The sequence below is a fragment of the Clupea harengus genome, unplaced genomic scaffold (genome assembly GCF_900700415.2).
Source record: "Clupea harengus unplaced genomic scaffold, Ch_v2.0.2, whole genome shotgun sequence".
Lineage (NCBI taxonomy): Eukaryota > Metazoa > Chordata > Actinopteri > Clupeiformes > Clupeidae > Clupea > Clupea harengus.
Window position 1 is genome coordinate 2,836 of NW_024880224.1, and position 22,183 is coordinate 25,018.

The window sequence follows — 22,183 nt, forward strand, 5'->3', positions numbered from 1 at the left end:
CAAGTAGTCTTTGGTGTCTCATTCTGCTCAGGACAATATAGCTTTGCTATAAATCCTTATTAATCCAGAATATAAAAATAATCGAGCTTTTCCAGTGTGGAGCTCATATACTATTATCTGTGGGTAAAGGTAAGAAGTACTAGCAGTTTACCCATCTAGAATTGAGCTTGATATGATTAATTTTTCCAACATCTGGAATGTTATGCGTTCTCAGTTAAGCCACATGATGGCTATCCTCCACAGGCAATCATCCATCTTAAAGGCATACCAAACACTCTGATAGAACAACAGGTGAGGCCAGAGTAAAGAATAAAAATAACCATAACCATTTTCATTGTTATTCATTTGAAATGAAAGCGCTGAAAGTGCCCTTCTGATAACTTGAATTTCTCTGAAATTCTCTTATTTAATTTTAATTACCTAATGAACCAGTAGAGAAAATAAATAGATGGTTGACATGTTTTTAGGTTGGGGAGAATGCACTTTCACTTGCCTACCCCACTGTGGTGAATCCTAGTGCGGCGCTCAGTCTGGCAATGAGGCACTGCTCAGCGCAGGCACCGCTGGGCACTAGCGCCCCCTCCAGGGTGTGCCTCACTAGCGCCCCCTCCAGGGTGTGCCTCACTAGCGCCCCCTCCAGGGTGTGTCTCACTAGCGCCCCCTCCAGGGTGTGCCTCACAGCGCCTAATGGCCCCCTGTTGGCGGCCTCCATGATGCAGCTTAGTGGCTGTATGTTTAGTCAGTGACTTTGTGACATCGTAAATTAGTGAAAGTTACTGACCATGATTATCAATTACTTAAAATGAAGCACCTATGCAAAGGCAATCTGCCCTGACAAAGAATCGAACAGTGGTCAACTGATTGGAAAGTATGGCTGACCATTGCAACACTAATATGCTTGACCAATAGGGGGCGCAGACTATTAATGAGCTTTTAACATGGATCAATACCAATAGTGCTAATCTTATCGCCACAGAACTCTATACATATAGTCACTTTGATTTTTAATATGTGTAGAAAAGTGTGTAGTGTTGTGTAGTGTTAATGCTCTGTAGTTCACATCCTTTATATATACATGTATTGCATTTGTAGCTTCCCATACAAAAAATAACCCACATCCTCATTCTCCATCTCCAGAATGAGGTGTCGGCACTTCTGTCCTCTCTCAAGACCCATATACCTTCGCATTCCAATGTGGTCCACGAGATCTTGACCAAAGAGGAGAAGAATAACGAGCTCTGGGAAAATTACCTCCAAGAAACAGCCGAAAGCCTGTCCGCACAGACTGAGGCCAAACTCAAAGTGCTGGCCGACAAGAAAAGGCTGGTGTTCCCACATTAATCTTAAATCTACCAAGAGTCGCTCATTACTAACTGCTTCAGAGACTAAATTCTTGTTTGCTGGCTTTATAGAGAATACGAACTGAGAGGAGATGGTGATAAATTATCAGCTATTCAAAAGGAGGCTGACTTCCTGAAACTCCAACTCAAGACGGGGCAGGTGACCAATCAGATCAAGCTTTTTTCTCTCTCTATGAGTGCTGTATTGCTTGAATTAGCCGTATCATATGCTAGCCAGAGCCATGTATCTCAGAAATAACAAAAAAGTCATGCATTGAATTCAGCAAGTGTTTCTGTGGAAAGGAATCTGAAATGATCATGCCATGAGATATAACTACTATACAGTAATGACGAATGTCTTTTCCAATTCTATTTCTATTTCTAGGATAACATAAACAGGTGTTTAAGGGTCGTTCGGGTGAGCAATGTTGAGAGGTATGTCCTTCAGCAGATGACAAGAGGACAGAACATCAGCAGGTCTCAACCTCCCTCAGTCTGCCCAGTGATGGTAATGAAACCAACTAATGAATGTAGATGTTCATAACTAAAGACGTTCATATACTTTACCTCCACAGGTGTTTCCTATGTTCTCAGTTTGTATTATATACTCCATAGGAGCCACCTATGATCAGGCCATCTCCAAATGCACATGGTGTTGCTGAAGGAGTTAATACGGACATCATGTGGCTTATGATCAAATATATTCTTGACATGCTTAAGACAACTGTTGATCAGCAGAAACTGGACACCCTAAAAAGACTTTTTTCTCTTGTAACCCCTGTAAGTCACCTCTTCTCTCAGTGTTCTTAGTTTTAATTTATTTACAGTCTTTATTTAGTTTCAGTCTGACCGTCTGCTGGTGGAGCACTTATCCTTCCTCAATATCCTATCACATGTGCGTGGTGCCAAAATGCTAATAAAAAACATCAGTATGCAGGATTCAATCTTTTTTTTTTCAATTAGGGCCATGATGCCGTGAGAAAGACCTTAAAACCAAGAAGGAAAAAGCAGAATGGACTGACTGAATTAAAGGCTGTGTTTAAGGACTGCAATGAAATAATGGAGAATATGAGGATCCCTTACCCTGCTGAGAAGGAAATACCTCAAATTCTAAACCCAGACATCAAGTCTGATGTTAAGGGCGTCCCACCAGTTCAAGAAAATAATTTTGAAAAGAATGGTGGCCATGACAACGAGAATGAGGCTGGAGAGGTTTGTGAGCTTCTAGCACCACCTGCTGGACAATTCTGTACATTGTTCCATTGGCTGTGACTCACCATGACGACTAGCCATGATGTTAACTTATGTCAAATACTACTCTATACATTGATGAAGGCATGCACATGGCAAATGACTGTTAAGTTCAGTAATTGACTAATGAAAATAATCTTTCTCTCTTCTTACAGTTCCATGATAAATGCACTAAACCAACTGCTGGCCAGCAGGATGGCTTCAATGGTAAGACCGTGGCGTGTCCTCAGACATCTGTTCAGCTGAACACACATCAGCCTAAGGCCACAGAGAAGGGGGTTGTTCATGAGGTCAGTGAGGAATCAGGAAATACATTTGAGAATTGCCTGACATGTACTGTATTTGCAAATTGAGTGAAATGTATGTAATTTTGAAACTATTCTAACTCTACTAGTAATCTAACATATTTAATATTAAGAGAAGTGTAAAATGTTTAATGTTCTGTAGTATATATATTTATTGTATATAGCTACCTTTGACAACCTACCCACCATCTGCCCTTTCCATCTCCAGAGTGAGGTGGCAGCAGTTCACCCCTCCGCCACGACCACTGATTCTCTGTATACCAAGTTGATGCAGCAGATCTTGGTTGACCAGGATTTGCATGATAGGCTCATGTCAACTGATCTCCAGAAAAGAGCCACAACTCTGGCAGTGGAGTCTGAGGCCAAGCTTAAGAAGCTGTCCGACCAGAAAAGGCTGGTGTTTCCACAATATTATGAATCCATGGCGTGAATTGCAGGGCGGTTTGACCTCCCTATTTCAGACTTTGACCCCAAAGAGGGCAAAAGTAACAGTAACAGTAAATTGAAAGATTAACACAAATATTTGTGTCGTCTTTTTTTTTTTTACGTGTTGCACTCTGTACGTAAGTTATGTGAATGCTCAGAAAAAAACATTGATGCTTCCCCCCACCCCAAATTGCCATTGCATAATTCACACTGTCGTGAAATCCACAAACAAACATTAATGAATAATTACTCAATAGACTAACGTCTTGCTCGTTGGATTTATAGGGAATATGAACGGAGAGGAGATGGAGCTAAAGCATCAAGCCTCCAAACTGAGGCTGATCATCTGAACCTCAGATGCCGTCAGGAGCAGGTGACCAATCATATCCTGAACATTCTCTCTCTCACCACACAACAGTGCGCTACAGATTGAGTTGGCCATATCATGTGCAAGACTGATGAATGCATCCTAGATATATCAAATATTATGAAGTTGAATCCAGCAAGCTGCAAGTGATCTAAGATTAACATGTCATGGATAAACTGCAACTCTGAATATGTTTTGTTTGTTTGTTTGATTTAGGAGGAAATAAAGATGTGTTTAAGATGCATGCAGGTGTCCAGTCATGAACGGTGGATGATTCTTCAGAAACTGAATGAAGCAGAGGGCACCAGCACACCAATGACAGAAATAAAATCAACTGATGAGGTTGATGAAGTTCCAATGTTAAATGTCCATGTGGAATTCAGTAGTGTTTCCTAGGAAATGTTCTTAATTTGCATATATTTTCCATAGGAGTCACGTCAGACAACAAAGAAGACCTGTGTGTAAATGCAAAGATGGAAAGCAAGATCTGTAATGTATACCCTGTAAAACAAGGGTCTGTTATTAAGATCATCTGAAAGGAGTGTGCCAGTGAGAATGTGACTACAGTTGATCCTGAGATGTCTGAATTACAGTGATTGTCTATGTATTTACCCCCCCCCCCCCCCCCACGGAACATTTACTTCCTTCCAAAGATTACTGTTTCAAAACCCCATAATACATGTTTGTTTTCATTTCATGTGTGTGTTTTCATCATTTCTGTTCTGTCTAGGTTTCTCAGTGAAGAGTGGCAAATAGCCTAGATAGTGTTGAGTGTGGTGGCAGATAGCCTAGTTAGTGTTGAGTTTGGTGGCAGATAGCCAAGTTAGTGTTGAGTGTGGTGGCAGATAGCCTAGTTCGTGTTGAGTGTGGTGGCAGATAGCCTAGTTAGTGTTAAGTGTGGTGGCAGATAGCCTAGTAAGTGTTGATTTTGATGTTAATGATGTCGAGCCACTCTGTTTATTACATTATAACTCTAGCCTGACGATGTCATACTCATAATTCTAGTCAGAATATGAGTCTGATACTGCTCCATTGGGCTGTGATCATGGGGCGTTTCAACCGAACCAGGAAAAAAATGCCTCTCCGCTCAATTGGATATACCTAGAATCAATCAGAGCACCGTAGTATGACCATAACGTAGACCATCGGGACCAGCTGATACATTAAACTTTTACCGGATCCCGTAGGAAGGACGGCAAAAAAACATCTTTTCGATCGACAAATGCCTTGATCGCGTTTCTCTGTTCCTCTTTCAAAATTAATGTGCTGTCAATGTCTTCTAAAACAGACTCGAATCTCCACATTTCAGCTCCAACGGCAGCCATGTTTGTTGAAAACTAATTCAACCCAACGCTTTGGTGACGTGGTTGATTACGTTACGGTTGATCATCTGTCCATCATCGTATAAAGCCCGCCCTGACAATTTGATTGGTCTGGTCAAGTTTTTGATCAGGCATAATTTCTCCCCAATGGAGCAATGCCAGACCGAACTTCCCGACCTAAAATTTTGTGGGCGGGGCTAAGTTTGTCTGGCATCCAGGCTATCATAACTCTATAACTGAGTGGAAACATTCAAGAACATATTGCAGTGTTCTGATCTAACCGCATCATGTAACAGTAAGTTCATTCCTCGAAACAGTTCGTACAAACAGCACCACACAATAAACCACCAAAAAGGCTGGTGTTTCCACAACATAATGAATCCATGGCGTGAATTGCAGGGGGGGGTTGACCTCCCTATTTCAGACTTTGACCCAACAGTAACAGTAAATTGAGAGGCACCAGAGCCCACTGACTGTTAGGGGCAAGAGAGTGAGAGGCATCCAGAGCCCACTGGCTGTGAGGGGCAAGAGAGTGAGGCATCCAGAGCCCACTGGCTGTTAGGGGCAAGAGAGTGAGAGGCATCCAGAGCCCACTGGCTGTTAGGGGCAAGAGAGTGAGAGGCATCCAGAGCCCACTGGCTGTGAGGGGCAAGAGAGTGAGGCATCCAGAGCCCACTGGCTGTTAGGGGCAAGAGAGTGAGAGGCATCCAGAGCCCACTGGCTGTGAGGGGCAAGAGAGTGAGAGGCATCCAGAGCCCACTGGCTGTGAGGGGCAAGAGAGTGAGAGGCATCCAGAGCCCACTGGCTGTTAGGGGCAAGAGAGTGAGAGGCATCCAGAGCCCACTGGCTGTGAGGGGCAAGAGAGTGAGAGGCATCCAGAGCCCACTGGCTGTGAGGGGCAAGAGAGTGAGAGGCATCCAGAGGCTCTTTAGCTCCAGCCTGATGTCAACCCATCCTGCTCCTCTGTCACAGCATCTCCTAAGAGGGAAATACACCTTCCTCCAACCGCAGACGTCAAGTCTCATGATGGCTACAGGAAGAAAATCCCTGAGGATAGCTCTGAAAAGGATGCTGGCAATGCTGAGGATGTGACCGAAGGTATAACAACTAAGGATCACATCAGTGAAGAAGCACACCTAAACCTTGGCCAGCAGCCACAGGATACTCTATCCCAGGGACGTGCACAGGAGGGGGCTAAGGTTGCTCGGGCAACTACCCGTTTGCCCTCCTCGACTGAAGTTGCCCCTCCGAAGGAAATATATATATTTTTTAAATAGCAATACGGCTGCAGAACTTCATGTATGCCTAGATAAAATAATCGCGGAATAAGCGTCCAGGGGACGGGGGCGTGATGGCGGCAGTTAGTGAGAGTTTAAAATGATATAGGCAAAATATGCGTCCAGGGGACGGGGGCGTGGCAGCGGCTGTGACAAAAATGTACGTGTTGCCCCTCTTTTCCAGGGCAGATCAACTGCCCTTCAAAATTCCTGTGCACGTCCCTTCTCCATCCAATGACGGAATTGAGGCCATCTGCCTCAAAAACACCCTGAAACAAAACCATGATCAGGGAAAGGCCTTGAAGAAGCAGAAACAGCAGGTAATATCCATTCTTCAGAAAAAAGCTGCTATCTCCAACAAACAGCCCAGCCAAAAGGCCCAGCGTAAGGAGGAAAAGAGGAAACGTAAAGCCACCATGGATTCTCCTCAACATCCATCTGAAGGGGAACAGATTGTTGTCTCTGCTGTTCAGGAGATCTGGAAGATGTATGCACTTGGGCAGGGCCCAAAGGATCTCATCAAACTGCCAGTCCCCTGCCCCCCTGCCCCCCTGAACACTATCTGAAGGACATGGGCCAGCATCTCAGCAGCAGCATAAAAGATGACTACCTCACGGTTAGCCTACTATCTCTCTTCAAGATTGGCTAATTGGCAGTGCACTATAGAGCTGATCAGTGAATCAACACATAAAATGATTCATTCAGTTAGACAGCGTAACAACTAAGTCTGTGAAAAATAATAACTGTTTCCATGGTAACACTGTTTTTCTCTTTTTTGTAAAGTATGTCTTTCTCCTTACCTGGAGGATCCTTCAGGAGATCTACTCAAAAGAGTCTGAGATAAGGTCTTCTGAGTCAAGATGTAACAGACACAACATATCTGAGATTAAACATTTCAATGACTAAGTAGATATTCAGGTAAAACAGAATCCGATTTATTTCACGTCTTATTCTTCTTGTTCGACTTCTATTTGGAAAGCAGGATAAATGACTCGCATACAACTCCACTTTATTATAGATCATAATATCGAAACTGAAATTAGAATTAATGGAATATATCTTTATTCTTTTGATAATTTTGTGTTAAGTACACTTATAATGCATATGAATTTCTTCTCATTATCAAGGACATCACCACAGAAGTATTAAAGCAGTGTGGACTGCAGAAGGAAAGACGCCAGAATCAACAGAAGCTGCCACGTCTGGTGGTAAGTAAAAATGGAAATGTTACTATGTTATTACGTGAAGAAGTTCTAATGTAAACCACCTGATATTTAACATCAGGGTGAAGAAGAGTTTATAAAACTGAAGGTGGTAGAGAAGATTTTTGAGAACATGATGAAAAAAAGAGGCAAGGAACCACCTGAGGAAGGACCCCCCTGTCACTTCTGTAACTGCAGAGGCAAAGAGTGACATTGATGTTAGTCAACACTGCATGGGTGATTCTACGCCAGCAACTACCACCATCTCTGAGAATGTCCCTGAAAAGGATATGGATCACCATAAGACCACTGTCACTAATGAAGACAAGAAGAATGCAGAGGCTCTGCAACTCCTCACTGATGCCACATCATCCTGCTCCAATGAAACAACAGTAAGAATGCATTCTTATTTTATCGCCTTTGGTCTTCCTTACACAAGAGACTTGAGTCCTGATATAGCCTTTCAGACATTTTAAAAGCATCCATATGCCATGATAACCAGGGCAAACTGCTGAGTTTAGCTGCTGAGTGTCAATAATCTGTCTGTGTTTGTAATGGAGTTTTGAAAGCATCCAGATGCCACCCTAATCAGGACAATGTTAACTCAGCAGATTCAAATGGCCTGTTTCCATTTGGTCAGGTCCATGTGCATTGTGATGAGAACATAATGGAGAAGCCGGGGAGACGCTGATCTGCATGTGGAAGGAGACCTAAGAACGTAGTCAGATTCATCAATGTGAACTAACACTGTGTGTGTGTGTGTGAGATATATATATATATATATATATATATATATATATATATATATATATATATATATACACACTGATGGAAGTCCAGGGGAGGCAATTTTTTCTTTTTAAAATGGTACCGAAATATATATATATAGGGAATATGTAATAAAAGGAAAGTAAAGAAGTATTCATATGTGGGACATCAATTATGACTGCTTTATCCCATTTATATCTTTTAAGAAAATAACTTTATTTAAAAGAAACCAATACAAACCATCACTCAGGTCATTCCCTACAGAGCTTTAAACAAAGACATTATTGCATGTTCAACATAAAACAGTTGTAAGCAAAGACCAACACACAAACCAAGGAGATACACTGGAAACACTTGAAACACTTTCAAATGGAACACGTGATGTAACATGACACACACTGAGATTCACGCATCCACACGAGAGTAAATGAAGGAAACAAAAACAGAACAGAAACCCGTGATACACACACAGACGTTTCACAGACTTCTGCAACACAATCAGGTATCTGTCAGAAATAGCAAAATATCAGACCAGACACAAACAGTACTGGGCGAATCATCTTGCAGCAAATAAACTGCAGTTAACTGTACTGCACAGTTGACCAGCAGTGTAGGAGGAATGGAGTGCGATGGAGAATAGTTCACAGACAACATGGCCTCCCTCCATGGCCTGGTAGATTTCCTTTTCTCTGTGGTTTTAAATGTTGCCAGCTCTAAAGGAGACTGACCAAATGCAGTGAAATGCATTTTCAGTCAAATAAAAGCACAAAAAACAAACAAACAAAAAAAAAACAACGCACACAAGAAAACAAAGCACGATAGTTCATGACAAACCCCTAGTGGGGTAAAATTTGTCTCTTATGAAGAGAGGATGGTACATTGGTATTCGGAAATCCAAGGATTAAAAATATCTCTTTAGATGACAGTGATTTGAATAAAACTGCATAAATGCAAGAGATGGGACCCCTCAACTACATGTTGAAATAGTTGTAATTCGCTTATCGTCCATGAGGGGGGGGGGTCTCACGGTTTATTTTCTAAGTTCAGTCAGATTGCTTAAGGGAGACTGCATAGCCGCAACAAAAGTCTTCAATAATGAATTTCATTGTCAAAGTTAAAGTAGAAAACTGATGAAAAACACTGAAATTAAAAAGTAACACTCACTCTAAAAGCAAATAAAACTGTTCACCAGTACTTTAGCAGTGTTCAACGCAAACCTGAAATTAAAAACACACACAGGAAACAAACACTCCACAGTATCGAAAAATACAGACAATGCTCCCAGAAAGCATGATACAGTGAGCCGTCTAGCTTTTAAAAAATAGTCTACTAAAAGGTATTGTGCCTTATAGATGTCATTTAAAAGAAAAAGAAAAAAAAACAGACAACAGTCTGCCAAGAAGACTTTGGTTGGAAGAGGTGCCAATTCAAATAAGCTTTCATATTTAATATTGCCATGTCCCTTTATAATATTAAGGCCCAGAATGTGCTTTTTTTCCCTATTAGCTTTTCACAGCAGTGAATATATGACATGTGACAACTCCAATACAAAGCGAACACACAGAAACATGGTGACAAACAAACCACGAACATAAGCACCAGCAGATTTCTACACCCATCCACCCTGAACAAAGCTTCGGCACGTGTAGAAAAATGAGAAAACATACATTAAGGGACCACTCTTAAAAAGCTGAAATGACCAGAGTCTCTAGGAAAGTCCCACACTTTGGTTTTACTCTTCCGAAGAGGTGGCTTGGCCACAGTACCACTTCTGACGTTTACTTGGAGCTTTCCCTCTGCAGATCACATCACACAGAGTCAAGTGCAAATTCCTCGTGTCCGAGAGTCACGGCAAACCCTGGCTCGGGTCCAGCACACCTTGTGATGCTGAACCCTTCTCTGCACTCGTAACCAAGGAAAATACTACAAATGTGAGCACAAAGCCAATAAATAGTAAAAAAAAAAAAAGAAACACACCTTATTGCAACAACGAACCCTGATAAAAATCATAGCTCATGATAATAATGATGATGATGATGATGATGATGATGAATCATTATCAACTGCATTAGCGAATGGAAAACTCATCTGATAAAACTCTGAATTCTGCATAGTGGTAGTACAACGGTAGTCCCTCCTCTGGTTCCACGTCTCAAGAACTTGCTTTGGAAAACACGATCAAAGTCTCATCACCCGTGGAATCTGCTCTTTTTTTTAACCTTTTCTTTAACAAAAAGTCTTTAAATACAGCATATAACCACCTCAGGCCGTGTCCTCAGCCAGAAAGCACACACACACTCATGTGGACTGGTGGGTCCTCAGGGCATCCCCAGTAAAAGGTGCGTCCCCGGGGACTGAGAGGTGAGGTGAGGGCAGGGCAGGGCAGGGCAGCGTAAAGGCCTTTAACAAAGTCTCAAGGGCGACTCGGCGTGCCTCTTCACTCCACTGGCGTGTTGCTGGCCTTCACCCCGGCCCTGCCTATCTGCAGCCAGGGCAGTTTAGCACAGTTCTTGAAGAGCTGCTCGATGGCGATGTGCCTCACGTGCAGCTGGGACGCCAAGGAGTCCTTTTCCTGCACGGCGGTGGTCAGCTCCTCAAACACTTCTACACAGGGGGGGGGGGGAGGACACATCAGACATGTGTGAAAAACTGCGCAATGATGAAACTCACCTCCTCTAATGCATCTTAATTTAAAATGTTCTAATAGCACAAGTCTTATCCCTGATGAATTTCTACCTAAAGCAACCTGAAATACAATGGGCAACAATACATTTGTATGGACAAAAAAAAACATGCCTGTGGAACTATCTAGAGAAACAGTCTCTCTCAGGGCCTTCCATCCCAGAGCTGACTGGTGAATGGCTCTCAGGCAAAGAGCCCTACTCACAACAGCTTGGTTCATTAACTCAGAAACATAGAAATAGCCAATTGAATAATAATTAATAACTAGAGAACATCCAGATAGTAATTCATAATTAATAATAATGAATAACTAGAGAACACCCAGCCCAAAACAACAGTCTCTTACTTTGGATCTGAAGCAGCATCTGCCCATTCAGGTGATGCAGATCTTCAAGGCTCATTTTCACCACTGGGGAAAGAAAACAAACCACAACAAACAAGCAGTCAAAATGGGAACGAACAGATGAACATGAAGTCAAACATGATGGCTGTACTACGTCTGATGTTTCAGCTCTTATGAACGTTTCTGTCTTATGTGGTAATAAATTCAAAAGATATGAGCAGCCTCAAAGACAAGTGTTAGCCAAAGAATTTCCAAATGTCCTTGGGGAATATTCTGGTCTTTCTCAACAGCTTTCCCAAACACATTTGGCCTTGGTGATGTGGGTGGCGTGAGGCAGGAGATGAGATCAAGTCTAGACAGCGCGCCAGTGCATGGTACTGATGGCATAAGGAGGGTGATGCGAGGTGACAGACAGACAGACACTAAAGCGCTTGGTCTGCACACAGTCTGTGCACAGTCTCCGCGCGGGGAATTTCGTCATCCGCAATCTGTGGCAGCCTACTCTATGAGTCTGCGGTTCACTTACTTCCAAATGAGGGAGAGAGAAGGACATAAAGAGGGAGGGAAGGAGCGAAAGAGGGAGAGCGGGACAGAGTGAAAGAGGGAGGGAGGGAGAGAGTGAAAAGGGAGAGGGAGCGTGAGCAAAACAGAGAGAGACGTGACTAAATTAATGAACAACTGTGATCGTGAGCTGCAGGAGGAGAGAAGCACCATCATCCTGATTCATTCACGTTAGACACACATCTATCACATGTGCACATGCACATACACCAACACCATCTGACTCTGATCAGCTGGTCAACTGTCTAACTGCAGGACTACATACTGCTGATCTGAGTGCCAGTCACAAGTGTGACTAAAAAAACTGCACTTCTGTTTTTCTGCCCTTTGGACATCTGTTGTGCAAACTACTCTGATCTATGTGAGGAGTAGAAGCACGGCACTCCAACCCAGTCTACTCCCCATTGGACCCTTCCCCAACCGCTCAAGTAGGGACACCTACAGTCCCTCAGTGGCACCCCTTCGACCGATTGGGTTTAGAGGATAATAGATATGCTCTTAAAGGTCTTAAAGCATCAACATCACACCTGTGGACTACTTCCAAGTCTACGAAGCCAATCCTCCAAACTCCGTAACGCTACGTTAGACGTGCAGCAGGATGGGGGTTAAGTGTTGACTTACACTCCTCCTGGCTGTGTGCTGCGTGTCTTCCTGGCTGAGTGGCCGAGGCGTCCCCTTGCGGCGGCTGGGAGTTACGATGTGCTATGACGTCCATCGTCCCCACCGCCCCCTCCCACACCCCCGGCAGCAGCTCCAGGCCCAGGTTCCCGTTGGCGTGGCAACCCAGCATGACTTTGGCGAAGTCGTTGTCCCGGGAGGCGGGGCCCTCGGCCCAGTGGGGGGCGTAGCGGGGCACCTGGGTGTCGGACTGGGGCAGCAGCTTGCGGTCGCCCGGCTGGTTGTAGCAGAGCAGTTGGTGCCGAGAGCCGATGCGGCCCGGCGAGTCCGAGTCGCCGTCACGGTGCTGGGTGAGCTGCACGATCCGACTGAGGCGCTGGCTCAGGGCCCGCTTGACGCCCTCGTAGGTGCTGCGCGAGACCTTGGCCCGGGAGAGCTTCTGGTTGGCGATCAGGTGATACTTCTCGAAGCAGTCCCGATGACCACGAAGCGACTTGGAGTGGAGAAGTGTGGAACTACAAACACCTATGAGGGACAAAAGAAAAACAACCAAACATTAACGCAAAGAGCAATTTACAGACGACCAATTCTGAGCTGTCACACCCTAGAACCTGGTTAGGGCTGGTCCTGCTAAGGACAATCGGAAATTTAGTTTAGGTCTTCTTTTGAACTTTTGATATAGAATGTCCCAAGTGGTTTTTTGACATTGCGTAAGACGATTGAGGAGCTGACCGGAAGAGGCAAGTTGTCTCCTCATTGGCCGGGAGCCAAAGCTGCTTATCAGTAGGCGGATTAGGTCATAACGAGACACCGAGATCTTCACCAAGACAAACACAGACACTTGGCAAGGGTCCACAGAAGCTCAATCCCTTAAAAGCTCTAATGAGGTCGTTAGTGGCGTTATCTAGCCCACTTTCGACACAGCAGCACAACACGCCAGCAGTGCTGAAATCTCACATGACTTTCAAAATGGGGGGAAAAACATCTCTTTCTGAAAACGGATCAAAACATCATGACTCTCCCCTGTGGGCACGTTGAAATGCTGCGACCCACATACATGCAGAACGGAGGCAGACGGCAACACAGGAAGAAACGCTTTAAAGCGTACCCCATCAGGAGTGCACACAGGAAACTACATACAGCACACACACGCACGCACGCACGCACACGCTCGCACGCACGGACATATGAACACCATTCGCTTAACCTCATGCAACAAGATGAACTCCTACTCAACCACAACCGTGCTTACCCTCGTTCAACGGTTCAGCCAAAAAAACAACCATCACAGCAGAAAGATCACTCTTAAGTTTAACTCGGGAAACAGAGTTCAAACAATGGGTCCCATGGCAAGGCCTTCATGTGAGCGAACATCTGAGATGAAGGAACAGGCACTCAAAACAGGTCACTCGGAGGAGGGCTGTTTAAGACAGGGTCAAAATGGTGCCGTTTTAAATGGTCCTTGTGGTATTTTGACCAAAGTATGTTACAGACATTTTATTAAGACCCCAAGGAACCATATGAACGTGTGGTACAATGGGCATACGATGAGTCCTTTAAATCAGGGCATCCGTCACTGAAAGGCTTGGGCTAGCCTTCTCATCACTGGAGATATGGGATTGACTGCATCCTACTCTATATTTAGGTAACCGTGTCATCCAGCTCAGTCAGGGCCTGAAACCCAGCAAGAGTGGCTGAAATAGACACTCCAAAACTGGCGACCTACTCTGACGGTCTCTCCTCTCCTCTCCATTGCTCACTCCCACTGGCCACACTCCCTTTCACTGCTAATCAGTCTGCAGAGGCACCACAGCCCTGCAGCCACACCGGAGCTCACGCCTGATAGTGCTGGTTTGCAGTACTGCTGAGAAACACATTGCTCAGTGATCACACAGCAGTTCCTTTCAGGCACAGAATCTCATTGGTGGAAAAGCACTCCAGGCCTTTTTTTTACCTGACAAGTTAATAACGGTGCCATCCCCCTATTTATCTAGTGCACACCTTAGCAGTACCTGTTGTGTGTTACGTAGAAGCATATAACTTGAGGTTATTCATTATTGTGAATATCATCGCACTCCTTCTGCGCTCCTTGGCTTAAATGCTGTGTGTGTGTGTGTGTGTGTGTGTGTGTTCTACTGTACGAGTACCTGCTTCACTGCTTTTATACTCGCCCCCCCCTATACCCATTTCCTTCCTGTCTCCCTCTCTTTGTCTCCAGTCTCCTAGCGCACGCAACCGCCTCGCTTTCCTCTAATTGTGTCTGCCTCTAAATAGCGAGGCTTATTTCTCCCCTGTGGCACCGTCACAAAGGGCTTGATCTTGAGAGATTTAGGCATTGGTTTCTGCCTTGAGACACCGCTCAATATTAATAGAACAACACACACACGTGAAGCTGATACTGGAACTGATAACCACCGATGTTCTCAAGTCAAAGGCAGGAAATCTGTCAATGTTTTGTACTGTGTCTGTGTGTCTCTGTGTGTGTGTGTGTGTTTCTGTATCCAATACCAGGGAAGCAACTCAATCATGAGAATGGGAGCAGGGGTCACGGAGGCAGCAGGGCCATGGCAAATATAGCAGGTCCCACCGAAAGAGGAGTGGGCTTCTAACAGCTGCAGATCTAAAGGCAGACCTCCCATCCATCTCCAAGCAGGCAAACAAGACCAGGAAAAACTGCCTTTGGTATGAGACTACTACTCAAGTTAGCCCTTAGAAGTATGGCTAAACCAATAACGTCAAGCTCAACAACCTTGTGTCACATGTTATCCTTTCCACCTAATTTTCATCCGCATATAATTAAGTTCATAATGCATTGGCAAAGGTCACGCATTTTTGTTTTCATTATTATTAAGCTTTACACATTGCCTTGGTGCCTTGAAGAGCAGCAGTTCTTCCGAGGCTGTTATTTCTGCTCTGACTAACACCACTTTAATCCAGAATATGAGAAGCCATCACAGCAGCGGAGACCATTTGGTGGGGGATTATGCAATGGAGAAACCAATGGCAGAATCAGCAGATCAGACTAAACCAATGGCAGAATCAGCAGATCAGACTAAACCCTGCTCCCAGCATTCAGGGCTTCTCTTGCACCACAGGGTGAAAAGTTCATCCCACCGTGCAGTATTTGGAGCCCCAGAGAGATAGAGAGAGAGAGAAAGAGAGATAGAGACAGAGAGAGAGAGATAAAGTATTGAGTGCGTGTGTATGTGATGGAGAGCAAAATAAAGATAGAGGGAGGGAGGGAGACAGTGTGTGTGTGTGTGTGTGTGTGTATATGTGTGAGAGAGAGATAGAGATAGGGAGGGAGAGAGAATGTGTTTGTATATGTGTGTGTGTGTGAGAGAGAAAGCGAGGGGGGGTGGGGTGGGGGGAGTGTGTGTGTATATGTGTGTATATGTGTGTGTGTGTGTGTGTGTGTGTGTGTGTATATGTGTGTGTGAGAGAGAGAGAGAGAGATCACTGTGTTTAAAGAAAATTGCAAGCCAGGTCATCAACATACGAGCATCATCTGCAACACAGCCCACGTGAGTGCATGCATGTGGAATATTGTTTCAGCTGGTTGGAGAGAGAGCTTCTGGAATATTCTGGCTGCTGATTGCGCTCGACTGCCCTCATCACCACCAGAGCCACATTCCATGTCCTAGCAAAAATTCCTCTGCTGTTATGTAATAGGATGACAGAAGAACGCTACTACTGCTGCTGCTGCTGCTGCTGCTGCTGCAAGGGCTTCAGTGTGTGGCTACTCTCTGGCAAATAACACATTACATCTACTTACTGTCTGTGGTCCTACCCTTAAAACACAGCGACCACTTCCTCAGGTTCTAAGCAAGATTCTCGGAAGAGTCAAATACTGGTCAGGTACATGTAGCGAGACCACTACAGGAGGCACACTGCTTAGCTGTTCAACCCAAACAATTCAGCTCTGACACGGCCCTCATTGATTTTCTTTTCAGCTCATTTTAGTCATATAACTTATTAATACGTGCCCTTTGTAAATCTAGAAGCAAACCATTCTCCTGTTCCCGTCGTTGAAAACAAAAACAAGGCAACAGCATGACACCCCAACACTGCCATTACTGAATAAAACAACACAGTTCCCTTGTTTCTTCAACAGTGGCCCACTAGTTGCTCTCCACAGAGATAACGTAAGCTATGAAGGAGCTACTGCCTCTGACTCATGCGTGACTCATGCGTGATTCATGTGTGTGTGTGTGTGTGTGTGTGTGTGTGGGCGTTTGTGTCACTGACTGCTGCATGCACTGGCAGGCCTGGATGGAGGGCATGATGTCGGCGCCAGGTCTGTGGTGGAAGTCCTGTGCTGGCAAGCCACTGGCACCGGGCATCACCTACCCTCGTCACTTCACGTCGCTCTTGATGTGGAGAGAGTGCCAGATGTGCTTGGCTGTGGTGTGGTGTGGCGCGGATTCTCAGCGTGCTGCTGCCTTTATGGAATGACTGATGATGATGCAGGAAGCTTGATTGCTTCTACGGTGAATGTCTGCCATTCGTCATAGGCTGCCGACCGGAACCACTACGGGCCAATTCCTTAGTGTTTCATTGCTCCATTAGAGATCAGCTAGGTTACAACGCCCTACGCTTCACAGAAGCCAGCGAACACACACACACACACACACACACACACACACACACACACACACACACACACACACACACACACACACACACACACACACACACACACACACACACACACACACACACACACACACACACACACACATCCAGTGATTCGACCTGTCACTCAAACTACTACAACTTTCTTTTGGTGATTCCTACATAGTTCTATACACAGTGGATGCTGGAAAAGGCATCGTAGGCATGATTATTTTTTATTTAGAAAATTTGAAACCACCCCACATCGACATAAAGATAACGTCTAGACCAAAACATGTTTTTGCACATGCAACACAACAGCAGAGCAACATCAAAGCCATCCCCTGAAGCATCAGGTATGTCAAGTTCTCTCTGGACCAGTAGCGCAACTCACAAAACAGTCTTGAAACTGTTCAACTGGATCAAATGACACAAGACAGGAAGTGTAGCTATGCAGTCTCCTCAGGTTTTTCTCTTACCTTCAATGCTGAGCTCGAAACAGATGTGGCAGAAGGACATAGTCCCCGTGTCTGTCTCCAGCTTACAAACACTGCAGATGTTGTCATCATTCAGGTCTATGTTCACAAACTGTTCCTCCTCATCCATGGTGTTCCTGCAGAAACAGGCAGCAGAGAAAATATTAAGGGTGGAATGTTCATTTTATAGGCTAGTGGATGAACCATTTAGTCAAAGATATATAATCAACTAGCTGATAAGCTGGAGAAATGATATGCACCAATGTCATACAACTCAATATTATGGCGAAATCTTAAAACATATTCCATGAATAAATGTATGCATGATGTGTGCGTTGCAAAATATGTGTACTGTCTGTGAGCGAGACTTCTGCCAGCATAGCCAAGCTTGCTTAGCAGCGATTCACACAGTGATTTCCTTACGCACGACAATGAGGACAGTCTTCTGTTTATACACCGTAAATTAGCTTACAGAGTGAAGGACTTCTTAGGGAATGTGGCAAATTGCCTAATAGGGAAAGAGCCCATAGAATCGTGCAACCCAATAATAACTAAGTAACGTTAGCTAAAAGGATATGGACAACCTTACAAAAGTGCTATAACGTTGCTTTACAGATTCGTCAAAGTTTGGTGGACTTGACAAATTATTGAAATTGCTCGTTGAACAGTCTGTGAGGAACGATTTAGTTAGTGTGGTTTGTTATCAACTTGTACATAATTACAAGACAGCTCGTGATTATTTTACACGAAAACTTTCACAACTTAACTTCGCTAGCTACCAAGACGAACTAAACATTCATTACGATTATAGGGCAGCCAGTTAATGTCAAAAACAAAACGAGCAAGATATGAAGCGAAACCAAAATAAGCAATGGGCATGTGTTCATTTAACTTCCGTTAGCCACTGTTGTAGTAACCTATGGTACTTGACTTAACGTTACCCAGCTAGCTGGCTAGCTAAATGGTTGGTCAATTGGGGTTAAGGTTACAAGTTGAGGAGTAGCGTTAGAAGGCTAACATTATCTAAATAAGAAATCATGTAGCTATATGTATTTATGCGTAAACTCTATCCATGACAAACGTCTAACCACACAAGCTGGATATCTATGTAACGTTAACGCTTTACGTCAATCATCATCTCCTGAGTACCAATGGCTAAAGGGAGTGAATACAATAGGATACCATGCAACGCTAGTTTACTTTAACACCCGCGCTTATTTCTTGACCCAACTGAGAATGCAACGTTACCGTTACTAAACATAACATGTGTGTGTTAACGTTACTGATACGTAAGCTACAGAGACCTAGTTCTAAATAAAAGAAAACAAGGCTGCCAGATAACGTTTGTAACGTTAGAGAAGTTAGCTACCTGGTATGAGCTAAATTGTCGTTCGTTATACAAAGACGAGAATATAATATATTTAAATATTGAATGTACAGTCTAGTGTTAGCTGGGTAGTTAGCAAGGAACAAGCGGCTACCTAAATAAACAAACGAAACCCCAGATAAACTAGCGAGATAGCTTACTGCTATGTAACGTTGTAGCAAGTTAGCAATCGCTTGTTGACTTAGGACTTGAACGGCGACCGTTATCTGGGTTGCCTTAGCCTAAATCTGATACAAAAGGCACTCCAAATCATCAGACAGCCTAAATGATGACAAAGTACATTATATGATAGTCCTACTCACTACATTGTGTTCTCACCTTACACGACTCCAACTGTTGGCCTGAAAACACCTCTGGATCTTTTCCTTCCCTGTTCTCAACAACGCGCATGCATCAGTTTTTGTTATTGGAAACGCACGCACCAGGCCCGCAGCCACAAGTAGTCGACTGAAGATCGAAGGGTGGAAACCTCACACTAACTGCAACGGGAAAAACCATTTCGCGAGAAGGAAAGCTTACATCCAATATAAACCGCAATGCTTAAAAGAATTTAAGGTGTAACTGTACGTGGCCTAACTATTTCATTATTATGCTTTAGTAAATATGTCAGATAAGGCGTATCCATGCACTTTAATTTCAGTAACAATGTCAAATAATACAAATAAAAAAAAACTCCTAGGATATGACTACAGTCATTCATAAATGTAATTCAAACTGTTTATGAACTTATAAAGTTTACAAACTGTATTTAAACTACAGTGTTAGTGGCCTAGGGCTACTCTGATCGGAAACAATGTATTATATGTTAGGCTACCAAAGTCTTATCTGGGTATGTACCAAGGGCTATACCATAATCATTCCACGTTGTTCTTCTCTCTTCTGGGAAACTCTCAGAGAAGAAAAGAAACCTGTTTTTTCCTGACGTGCAATAGGTGGGGAATTCCAGTAGCATCGGTTTTTGCTATTTGCCTGCTCCCTATCCCCTATCTTCTCCACAAGGAGGCGCGAAGGGTACATTTTTAGAAAATTGAAAATATTTCAGGTCAAGTTTGATCATGTTAGATTCTTTGAAAGTATGATGACAAAGATTAATACGTGCGTAATGGCATAAATTACTCAATCACAGCTGAAACAAACAAGCAAACCAACAAACAAACAAACACAATATCACCATGTATGTTACCAATGTTCCTTAAAAGTTATTTTTGACATGAAGACTGTGGTTTCTTTTCTTTTAGTTCATTTAATGTTAAAAGTTTTAGCTGATATGAAGTGTAGAAGTCTAATCTAGAAGTCTAGAAGCTTTAGCTGACATGTTTTTAGCAACGTGGGATGAAAAAGGGATTCTTCCTAGCGCTTGTCTGTCAATGACTAACTTTCCATGAGATCAGTTGGCTCTTTGCTTGCATTGCCACCGGGTTGTGCCATAAATCTTCGACTCATCAGCCCTGCCGTGCACCCACACACAGCTGAGAAATGTCTACATGCTCCAGCCTGCCTGGGACCACTGCAGACACCGTGACAGGGCTGGATGGACGAGTTCAACCAGTTTCCAGGATATCATGGCTGCAGTCTTGAAGTTTAATAGTCTTGCAGCATGTGTGTGCTTGAGGTGAGTGCAGATGCAGTGGATACAATCTTTTGTGAGTTTTCAAGGCTCTGTTAGATGACAATATTCTGGACCACTTTCAGGCATTGACCTATTCAGATGTGAAGTTGTCACCAATGATCCATTTTATTCTAAGTCCCAAAAAGATATCACCAGTGTCTTTTCAGGTATATGATTATAACCCCGTCACAATCTACATTACATTTACATTTACATTTAGTCATTTAGCAGACGCTTTTATCCAAAGCGACGTACAAGGGAGAGAAATCAAGCTACGAGCAATACAGACCTAGTGTAACAATACAAACTATTTTAGAGAAGAAATATAAAAAAAGTGCAGGAATTTAACTACTGTAAGTGCAAGTTAAGTACTAGTAGAAGTGTAAGTTAGGAAGGGAGGTGCTGTCTGAAGAGTTGGGTCTAAAAGCAATTCTCCACCTGTTCATATGGACAGCTCCCAATCATACGTTTGAAATATCTGGTTGTGCAAAGTCAGCAAACCTTTTACAGTATACCAGTATTAGGCTGGCAAAACATTACAGACCAATATTTAAAGACGTATAGCTTTAAATAGAGTGTATACAGCTATATTGGTTATAGGCCTATATACATGACTAATAAATATATTATTTACCTACAGCCATAGCCACAAAATATCAAGGGTCAAATATGAGTTTGAAACATTTAATTTATACTGTAATATGTATATGAATAATATAAATATGAATTGTACTTGTCAATATTGCTGTATGCTGACTAAAACCAATCTGAAAAAAACGATATCAAAACTGTCATTTCAAAAATTGCCGCAAGCATTTAAAATAGAACTATCAGTGTAATTACTATGACACTCTAGTCCTTCATATTAAAGAATGGAGCCATCAGCCCTGCAGTCGTCATCAGATGTAAATGACACAGGCTGGCCAAATAGCTGCAGACCACACAGGTAGCCGTAGTTATCCACGTCGTAGAAGAAGTCCAACCCTGCATGCCCAGGAGTGGAAGAGCGATGGTCCTCTGAGCTCTCACCAATCATCCAGACAGTTCCGCACACAGGCCTCCAGGTCAACGTCATCCAGTGAGTGGTCTTGAGCAAAGGGGCATATGTCCATCTCTACCCCCTGGGCTGGGCTGGTCTCTATTGCCCCTAGTTCTACCATCTGTGTGTCCTCTGTCTCTTCTGTGTCCTTCTCGCACTGGAACATCCACATGGCGTCCTCCAGAAGAGGCCACCTCAGGGAGGACACAAGGCAGTGTGATGCGTTAGCTGCCACCTGAGTCTGGTAGATGGCTGATTCAGTCGTGGGGTCACAGCAGGCCGCTGGGACGGCTTTGTGAGTTGGGGAACCAGCCCTGACACAGTGGTTGAAAGCAATGCCACCGTTGACTTTCACAAGATGTGCATTGCTGTTGTTTGCTGTCTGTGAAAACAGAGCCGACGCCATCTCTGGAGGCACATCCATGAAGACAGGAACCTTGGGAAGGATGTGATTGGGCCAGTGGGAAAGCGGGTAATCCTGGACACCTGTAACATCGTCTTGAATGGCATTGCATGCATGAAATGGCCAGGCTTCCGTGGCATTGATAAATGCCCACTGTGGTGCTTGGTGCTTGTGGCGGGGGCCAGGCAGCGGT

General features: G+C 43.9%; 2 protein-coding genes across 2 annotated transcripts; one reads left to right on the plus strand and one right to left on the minus strand.

Annotated features, from left to right (window-relative positions):
- The first annotated feature begins 536 nt into the window (after positions 1–536).
- Positions 537–4,355, plus strand: LOC122131655. The gene is made up of 10 exons (XM_042706283.1): positions 537–668; positions 1,138–1,322; positions 1,413–1,500; positions 1,726–1,848; positions 1,956–2,120; positions 2,304–2,552; positions 2,747–2,881; positions 3,105–3,695; positions 3,906–4,031; positions 4,119–4,355. Exons 1-8 carry the CDS (start codon positions 537–539, stop codon positions 3,324–3,326), a joined length of 1,299 nt encoding a protein of 432 aa, XP_042562217.1. The 3' UTR covers positions 3,327–3,695; positions 3,906–4,031; positions 4,119–4,355.
- Positions 4,356–8,453: 4,098 nt separating this feature from the next.
- cunh21orf91 (chromosome unknown C21orf91 homolog) lies at positions 8,454–19,606 on the minus strand. Its single transcript, XM_042706282.1, has 5 exons — positions 19,258–19,606; positions 17,556–17,689; positions 12,466–12,987; positions 11,287–11,349; positions 8,454–10,862 (listed from the first exon to the last, which is right to left on the minus strand). Exons 2-5 carry the CDS (start codon positions 17,680–17,682, stop codon positions 10,696–10,698), a joined length of 879 nt encoding a protein of 292 aa, XP_042562216.1. The 5' UTR covers positions 17,683–17,689; positions 19,258–19,606; the 3' UTR covers positions 8,454–10,695.
- Positions 19,607–22,183: the final 2,577 nt, after the last annotated feature.

What these genes read in the sequence shown, in the direction of transcription:
- LOC122131655 (XM_042706283.1), top strand. Translation starts at nt 537, where the DNA reads ATGAGGCACTGCTCAGCGCAGGCACCGCTGGGCACTAGCGCCCCCTCC. An exon ending in CCTCAGTCTGCCCAGTGATG is followed by an intron (nt 1,849 to 1,955) that starts GTAATGAAACCA and finishes TATACTCCATAG; the next exon opens with GAGCCACCTATGATCAGGCC. An exon ending in AGAAGGGGGTTGTTCATGAG is followed by an intron (nt 2,882 to 3,104) that starts GTCAGTGAGGAA and finishes TTCCATCTCCAG; the next exon opens with AGTGAGGTGGCAGCAGTTCA.
- cunh21orf91 (XM_042706282.1), bottom strand. Translation starts at nt 17,682, where the DNA reads ATGGATGAGGAGGAACAGTTTGTGAACATAGACCTGAATGATGACAAC. An exon ending in TTTCGAGCTCAGCATTGAAG is followed by an intron (nt 12,988 to 17,555) that starts GTAAGAGAAAAA and finishes TGTCCCTCATAG; the next exon opens with GTGTTTGTAGTTCCACACTT. An exon ending in AGCACACAGCCAGGAGGAGT is followed by an intron (nt 11,350 to 12,465) that starts GTAAGTCAACAC and finishes TTCTTTCCCCAG; the next exon opens with TGGTGAAAATGAGCCTTGAA.